Source organism: Meleagris gallopavo, chromosome 2 (assembly GCF_000146605.3).
Source record: "Meleagris gallopavo isolate NT-WF06-2002-E0010 breed Aviagen turkey brand Nicholas breeding stock chromosome 2, Turkey_5.1, whole genome shotgun sequence".
Classification (NCBI taxonomy): domain Eukaryota; kingdom Metazoa; phylum Chordata; class Aves; order Galliformes; family Phasianidae; genus Meleagris; species Meleagris gallopavo.
This window is the reverse complement of record NC_015012.2, coordinates 60099329-60107823: the sequence shown is the minus strand read 5'-3', so window position 1 is coordinate 60107823 and position 8495 is coordinate 60099329. Positions and strand designations below refer to the sequence as shown.

The 8495-nt window shown below is 35.6% G+C and overlaps 2 protein-coding genes across 2 annotated transcripts in view; both read right to left on the bottom strand.

Annotated features, from left to right (window-relative positions):
* Nucleotides 1-8297, bottom strand: part of LOC104909805 (triadin-like) — a 52856-nt gene extending 44559 nt beyond the window's left edge. Inside the window, exons 1-4 of the mRNA XM_031552504.1 lie at nt 8266-8297; nt 5341-5364; nt 2496-2546; nt 1937-1987 (exon numbers count right to left, since the gene is read on the bottom strand). Coding sequence (XP_031408364.1) covers nt 1937-1987; nt 2496-2546; nt 5341-5353 — 115 coding nt within the window. The 5' untranslated portion in view covers nt 5354-5364; nt 8266-8297. The remainder of the gene's footprint in view (nt 1-1936; nt 1988-2495; nt 2547-5340; nt 5365-8265) is intronic.
* A 5-nt stretch (nt 8298-8302) lies between these two features.
* Nucleotides 8303-8495, bottom strand: part of TRDN (triadin) — a gene marked incomplete at its 3' end in the record, with an annotated part of 137706 nt that continues 137513 nt past the window's right edge. The window contains exon 20 of the mRNA XM_031552223.1: nt 8303-8313. Coding sequence (XP_031408083.1) covers nt 8303-8313 — 11 coding nt within the window. The remainder of the gene's footprint in view (nt 8314-8495) is intronic.

Genomic DNA, 8495 nt, shown 5'->3' with positions numbered 1-8495 from the left:
AGTCTCTTTTCAGTGGTATGTGGAGACAGGACGAGGGGAAACGGACATCAGCTGCAGCATAGGAAGTTTCGCACGAATGTGCATAAGAACTTCTTTGTGGTGAGGGTGATGGAGCACTGGAACAGGCTGCCCAGGGAGGTTGTGGAGTCTCCTTCTCTGGAGATATTCAAGTCTCGCCTGGACGCCTACCTGTGCGACCTGGTGTAGGGAACCTGCTTTGGCAGGGGGGTTGGTCTCGATGATCTCTAGAGGTCCCTTCCAACCCCTACAATTCTGTGATTCTGTGATTCTGTGATCCCAGAGATAGCTTCAAATTCAAGAATTTATTTTCCCTGTTTCTTCTTTAGATAGTGCTATTGCCAAAACAATTGTAGGAGAGAAGAACAGAAACTTTGGATTCAAAATGTATTCAAAATAAGCTCTTAAATCAGAGGAATTTGAATTTTGGGTCTCTTCTCTGACTTTTTTATCTTCCACCACAGTAATCTCTCGAATGAAACAATGGGCTGACCTCCATACAGATCATAAGTGGCCATACAAGTGTTCATTCTAATTTTCCAGCATAACCATTTCAGGGAATAACAAACCATAGGCAGCCAGTGTAGAGGCTCACATGACCCAAGAAGGGTACTGATACAGAGATCTCATCCATATAACTAAGATCATGCAAATGTAGCATAACCCTATGTTTCACATGGTCCTTGAGATAGACCCTGCATTCATTTCTTTGTTTGAAATGGCATATAATGAATGGAAGTAAGAATAAATATTAACATGTCTATCTATACAGTAGATCCTTTTTTCCTAAAGAATCTAAAGAACACCTCAAATAATTTTTATACCTAAATCACTTTTTCTCTCAAATACAAAACATCTATCTCTAGAAAGAAGAAAGAAATGGATAAAAAGATGGATAAAAAGCACTCAGCAAAATAATGGGTAAAAAGAAATTCAGCAGAACTAACCATCTACTGTGACAAAATTAAAAAATAAATGGAAGGAATATAAGGAATATAAGAAAGATTCAGACAAACTTTCATGCCTCAAGTGGTTGACTAGATGAAGGCATTCACTTTTAATTATTATTTTTAAAGACCCCAGAAGCCTGCTACTCAAGTACATGTTCATAAGCTTTATTCTTACAATGGCCACAGATTTATGCAAACATAAAGTTCAAGCTTTAGTAACTGACTTCTCTTACGCATAGGTTGTTTCAGAAGTAATACTTTCTATTTATTTCCATAGAAGCTACAACAGATATGAAGAGCACAAAAACATTATTTGACACAGCTTAGCTACAAAATGCTAGTTTTCAACATAGTAATCACCATTAACTACGCATTTTTGCTGGTAATGAACAAAAGCCTGCATGCTGAGCTAGTAAAAATCTGCATGGTCAATCTGCAATATGGCTTGTCTTTCACATCACTGTTGCTACTGCTGAATCACACCACCCACTGCTTCACTGTGCTCACATCCACTGTTTAGTCTCCCTGAAGGTTCAGCAAATGTCAGTGAACAGCAATGGGTGCCATTTTTTCTGCATGGAGGAATTCAGTGAGACACCATTGCTTCATATGCACTTCCATGTCAGATGCCATTTGTCAGGCTACACCTTTGCTGCCATTACTTTCAGAGCAGCCATCATACATTTTCTGTTGTTCAGAAAAGAAACTTTTTAGGAAAGATCTTAACTATAACTCAGAAAGCCTTTGTGATGTTTAATTAATTTTGAGACTTCTGAACATTAATTGTTCTATTTATGGTTTTTTGGTCTTTTTTTGCTGTAAATCCTTTATATAATTTTAACCAATTAAATATTGATTGGATAAGATTTCTAAAAGATGAAATTTCCAATGATTATTTTTAAATGAATATCTTCATTCTACATTATGTGGTTTTAAAATAAGTATTATATTCTTTTGTGTATCCTTACCTTTATCTTTTAGAGCTGTAGGATTCTTTCCTTCCTTTTCTTTAGCATGTTCTGTAAAAATAATTTATTAATCTTCAAGCTAGAGTGATAAAAGTTTAACATCTAATACCTCTGGGATAACGATTGAATGAATAATTGGTGGTTTCTAACTGAGCCATGATACCAATTTAATGTGTAGTACAAAACACTATGTGCACTTTGTGCATCCTCACAAAGTGAAATAAAAATTTCTCAATTTTGATAAAAGAAAAAAGATCACTAAAAAATCACTTATTTCACTTTGCAGCATGTAATTGAAAATGCTAGCAAGTGTTCCTAAATTCTGAGTTTGGACTTCTACTTTTTTTTTTTTTTTTTAAGATGTTTCATGTTAGCGAAGACCTATCTGCACTGCTGATAATACTAATAAAGTTTTATCACAAATTTACTGAACTAGTATTACACTTATAAATTCTTTTCTAAAATGTAAGTTAAAAATAAAATGTCCAATTCATTGTAAGATTTTTCCTTGATGTGAATATATCCTTAGGTTTTCTACAATTATGTCCTATGGTATTACCTTTATCCTTGATAGCAGCTGAATATTTCAATTCTTTCTCTTTTCCAGGATCTGTAAAAAAATGTATTTGCACCGACAAATTAACAGTCAGAAGAAATAATGGAGTGAAACTAGGAGCCTTAAGCTTCAGAGAATGTATATCATACGAGAGACTACAACTGTATACTGGAAGAAACAGTGTCAAGCAGTGACTGGGAAAGTTGTACAAAATTCCCCCTTTTCTGTTCACCAAGTGCAGCCCAAAATGTCTTCTATTGATTTAATTATGATGTCCATCAATCTGTAAACTTCTACTTATTGTGGGATAAGGATATTATCTTAACTTTTGTAAGTAGATAGGGCAAAAATCACGCTTTGACGATTTTGACTTATGAGAAGTGGTTCTGGTCTATTTCCCTCATCTGGGATTTTCCATTCATGCTGAGCAGGTCCAAGGATCTCCTTATTGAAACTACTCTTTCATGAGTGTCAGATGCATGTCAAAAGGGAGAGCAGCACAATAGTAACAAATAGGTGAAAGAGGTTTTTTTATTATGTCTCCCGATGAGTAGTGAAGATGGCTTTATGGATACTGGATGATGGCCTTAATGGATACTGAATGATGAGGGATAGTTACCCGACCAGCAGGAAATAAGCAATAGTTCTGTTTTGGATAAAACATGAGATTATGATTCTGGTCTGATGAAACCAATGTCTCCTAAACTTCCACTCTTTCCTAAAATTAGGACAGAGGAGTCTATTCCAAACAAACCAGTCAGAAAAAAATAGAGACTTGGATTTTGAATTTCCTCATGCTAAGTGAGTGTTTTAATTCTCTAATGATTTCAGGGGCTTAAACATATTATCTGAGAAACATTAATTAAGTGGCATTTTCTGGAAAAGAAACACAATGTTATTCATCATATATGAAGCAAAAATTTTTTGCAACCAAGGAACTCAGCAGCAACTCAGTGCCAGAAAATCTTGAAGAGCTTTGTAAGAAGATCCCCTTGGTTTCTGAAAATGGGATAAGATTCCTTGTTAGAAGGAAACTGCATTGTGTTTAGTAGACAGATCTGACAAAACTCGCAGCAGCTGCAGTGGGTAGTTGTGATGATTGTTTACTGTCTGGAAGCGCACACAGTTCACAAATTGTCACCTTTGTAATGAAAGCATTTAATGTATCCCATAGCATTTTATCATTATTAATACCACTTCTTGTTCATAATTTATTACTGGGATCCATGTAAGACAAGATGAGTTTATGGGGAATCTACATCAAAAGTATTCAGGCATAATATAATTTTAACTATGACAGAAGTAAATAGGTGAAAAAAATAACATTTACTTTTGATAGCAAAACTCCTTTTCTGGAGTGGCTGTCTTCAAGGGTTAAATGTTTAATTGTTGACCTTCTACACTGTGCCTCTAAAATGGCCATACAATTAGACTGTACAATTTTGAAAGGAGATTTGGGAGAAGAATTTGTAAAACAACATCAAAAAATGCAAAATGAAATTTCATTGTAATAAAGCTGTCTTTTTCCATCCTCATCACATCTGCTTCAGTATCTGCCTGTGCTCTCCTGCTTCTACCTTCAGGATTTATGCTCAGGATTTTATGATTCAGTCATTAATTTTCAAATTGAGAAGACAAATAACTCACTTCAGATATACATGAAACATACATAGGGGAACTAAGTAACTCTAATGAGTCCTTTCAAAAACCTATGCAACATTGCATTTAAATGCTAAACTAATGCCAATTGCCAGTGTTAATAGAAAAAAAAGTGTCACTGGGAAGGCTGAAAAATGTTCTCTTCTGTGCTCATGAGTTACTGAAAAATTCCAAATTTCCTTATTCCGTACAGCACTCTCTATAAAGAGAGGAGTTTGGAAGACACAAACTTTTCTTCTCTTGCTTCACTCCCTCATTTATTGTTACTTCTTTTCTAAAAAATAATTTGTGATTAATCCAAAAAGCACTGATAAATAATACACTACTACGTCAATATGGAAGTAATTTATTTAATGCACAGTATAAAACCTTTTATATTCAAGAGCCTTTCCAGGATAATAATTTACAGCACATCCATTGTTAATAAGAGTTACCTAAGCTGTTGTAAAAAAAAAAAAAAAAAAGGCTGGAGATCATTCTGAGCAACATGGTCTGTAGGTGTCCCTGTTCATTGCAGAGGATTTCTACTAGATGGCCTTTAAGTGTCCATTCCAACCCAAGCAATTCTATATTTCCATGAATCTATCACAGTCTGGCATAACTTGCAGCACAAGTTCCATGACAAGAGCTTTGCTTTGTACTGATTTCCAATGCTAAACTTATATTGAGATCAGAAAGCATAGTTGAAACCTATAGAGTGCCCAACAGGTTTGGAGAGATCTGTAGTGAGTTTAACAGATTTGGAGACAAGAATTTGTTGTGGAAAAAAAAAACCAAACCGCTTTGCAAATAGGTTTATCATAAGTGCATAGCAAAAGTCTCTTCCTTTTGTCACTGAAGAATACACTGTTATGTGATGAAACTTCGGCTTAAATAGACTTACATGTCTCCACATATCCATTGTTACTGGTCTGAATGTCTACCTGTGTGACCTATTCTAGGGTACCTGCTTTGACAGGGGGCTTGGGCTTGATGATCTCTTGAGGTCCCTTCAAACCCCTACAATTCTGAGATTATGCAATTCTGTTACTAACATCAGCTTTGTTGTGTTAGCTCTAGTTTATCTACCATAATTTTGTCCAATTCTCAGTAATAGCAGGATTTTTTTATACACATTCTTTTTCCACTATTAGATAAAACATTGATTTATCCATTACAGGAAGAAGTAATATCAAAATATTTTGCTTACTTGCATGTTTCATCTTTGGTTTATCTGAGGAAAGAGAAAAAAAGGGAAGAAAAGGTGAAAAGATAAAATAAAAACGAATCATTATAATACATATTCATGTAGGAAAATATTTTTAATTCAAGCAGCTATTGAAAATGTATTTAAAGAAATATTGTCCCTATATACTTAAGTACAGCTTGAAAGTGATTTTGACTCTATTGTTGCTTAGCAGCATGTGTGAAAAAAATTTCATTGTTCTCATCTAGTACCATGCAGACATGAAACCGAAGCATAAAAATACCAATCTCATATAGCCTGCTTTAAGTAATGCTAGCTTTCTTATAACCTCTCATATAACCTTTCTTAATTCTAGTAGGTAACATGAGAAAATATTTTTGATTTTTCCTCATTTATTTTAAGTATTCACAGTTGCCTTAATAATGTACTAATTCCTTGGCAGCATCTTGACATTTGTTCACTTCAGACAAATACAGTATAGTTAAAGCGCTATCCTTTACCAGAGATTTCTGGCAATTCTTTGTCTTCTCTGTCTCCTTTCAGCAATCAGAAATGTGATGTGGAATTTTGTGTTACTGATAGTGAGAGATTGGTAAACAGGAATGTTGCAGTAACCATCTAGCTCCTTTCTGGACAGCAGGGAATTGAAGAGAAAGCTACACCACCAAGTTCCAGACCACTGAAACAATTGTTTAGATTTGAAACAATGAAGCTACCTCCTGACTTTTTTTTTTTTCTATTTGCTTCACACTCTAGCACTGCTGGAAGCCTCCTTATATTTCATATTTTTCCTATATCACAAATTCTAATTTTTAACCAGCTCCCTCTGCTTGTTAACATGTATTCTGGTGTACAATAGCTAGCAGAGTAAGATTTCATTTCTCATCTAAGGGGCTCAAAATTCCTTCAATTTAAATATTATTGCTTCACAAATTCAAGTTTTCCTCATTAAGAAAAAGAGTCTTCACTTTTTCTCAGATCTTTCAGACTACTATGACCTGTTAATTAAGTGTAGTTTTCTCTTTAGACAAAACACAACTGAGAGCTGCTTCCATCACCACATATTTTTACAGTTCCATAAGAAATACAAAAGTGTTAATATTCAAAAAATCATCTGAAAAGTGCTTCTGGCTTATTTGCCTTTGAATGAGCAATGTATTGGCAGTACACACAGGGCACAGAAATGAGAAGCAGAAGCAGTAACTATCTGAAAGTGTACATGTTCACTTGCGGTAGAGGAACAGAGCTGCTGCCAGTAGATGGAAGTAGCTGCTGAAGTAGTTGAGATAGATATTTTATGTTGTTCTTATCCCTTAGACTTGCAAAAACTAGATGGTTATCGGCATGGGGAGATAGAATTTCTCCTGCTGTCTGCAGGCAGGGAAAAAACTCTGGCCCAGTTCTGAGCACCTCAGGAATCACAACCAATGGTTTAAAAATCCCAGCTCAATGCCAACCATGTAAAACTATGGTTTTACTGCTCCATCTGTGCTCTGTATAGCACAGACAACATTATTTTGAAGATAGCATCCCAGCTAATGATGGTATATCATAGAAGAGACAAATCTTTCAGCAAACACCACTTTATGGTTGTATGAGATGGTCAAATAGAAGGAAGACAGTGCAGATAGCACTTGTGCAGAAACAGAAAATAGCATGGCAATACCCAGAGTAACAATGAATTAAATCTCAGCCAAGGCCTAACTAATTATAACATTTTCCATGACAACTGACAAGCAGTTGACAGCTGCTGCAGGATGCCTACACTAACTTGAATAATGCTGAGTAAAACTGAAGCTGAAAAACTAGAGAAGGGAACAATAGCTCAGTTGACCAAAGCTACAGCTGTAATTATTCCCTTTACATTATTCTAAAGGTCACTTGCAAGTTTTAGAAAGACTCCAGTATGAATGAAAATGCCAAATTCATCATTAGGGCCCTAATTGGCAATTGGAGAATGAGTAAATACATAAATCACCTTGATAGGCAGTTAGCAGCAAAACAGTGTAGATTAGGATATGTATCATATAAAGGAAGCCAAGGCTTACCTGCTTTAGGTCTATCATTAATGTTTTACTGCTCTGCTCTTTGCCATAAAATGAAGATAATTTTTTTAAAAAGCACACTAGAAGCAAGTATACAGGATATAATACTGAAAATGTACAATAATAATAAATACAACTGTATACAATGGAGAAATAGGAGTCCTGATAGGAGAGGACTCGCTTGCTCCCATACAAACTACTCACTGCCAAGAAGTCTGTGATCAAGTAGTCAGTCCAACATTTAAGCAATGAGCTGTCAGTATCCAGGCAATTGGGCTGGGTAGCCCTTGCAGAGGACAAGCACTGCCAGCTGCCAAGCACCAAGCATATCTCATGCGTTTTTTGAAGTTTGGCAGCTTCATGTTGATGTCCTCTGTGCCTTCTTCTGCACTTCAGAAGCTGACATTGACTGTGATCTTTTTCCTTTCTAATCTGTTTGACCTCTGCATTATTTTATCACTGTCCTTGGTTTCTTCATCTAAATGTTTTAAGATTCCAGTCTTTTTCTTTATATTTTCACTACCATCTTGGTGGTGGTGGATGGAGATTTGCATTAGCCTTAGTGTTGATTATTCCTTGTTTTTTATGCTCTGGGTGACTTGGGAAACTGTACATAGATGGTAACCCATCAACGCTTCTTGTATCCCTTCTGTTGTTTTTACTCCCAGACCTTACAGTTCATACCTCATCCATACAAATCATACCCCACCCCAAGGTTCTTGCTACAAACATCTGTAAGTTCTGCTATCAAAAGCCTCTTAAGCCTTTCAGAGCAACAGATTTAAAGGTTGTTGTCATCCAGCTGTCTGAATCTGAGGTTTTTGTTTCTGTGCAGCTGCCTTTCAAAGAGAGATAATGCCAACATGCTTTGTTTTCTTTTTACCTTGCTCTGCTGCCTTTGTTGCTTTTTCTTCCTTCTTTTCATGTACTGCTGCAAAGCAAAGATAAGGTGTAAATAACATTTCTGGTCAGAAGCATTACTCCAACAGACAAAGCTTTTCTTAAATGCTTACAGATTTCTTTGAAAGAAATGAATATTTCAGAGATTTGCAACCATGAGATCTCTTTGTTTCTGTTATATGACTACATAATAAACATTTTTGGCCTATTCAA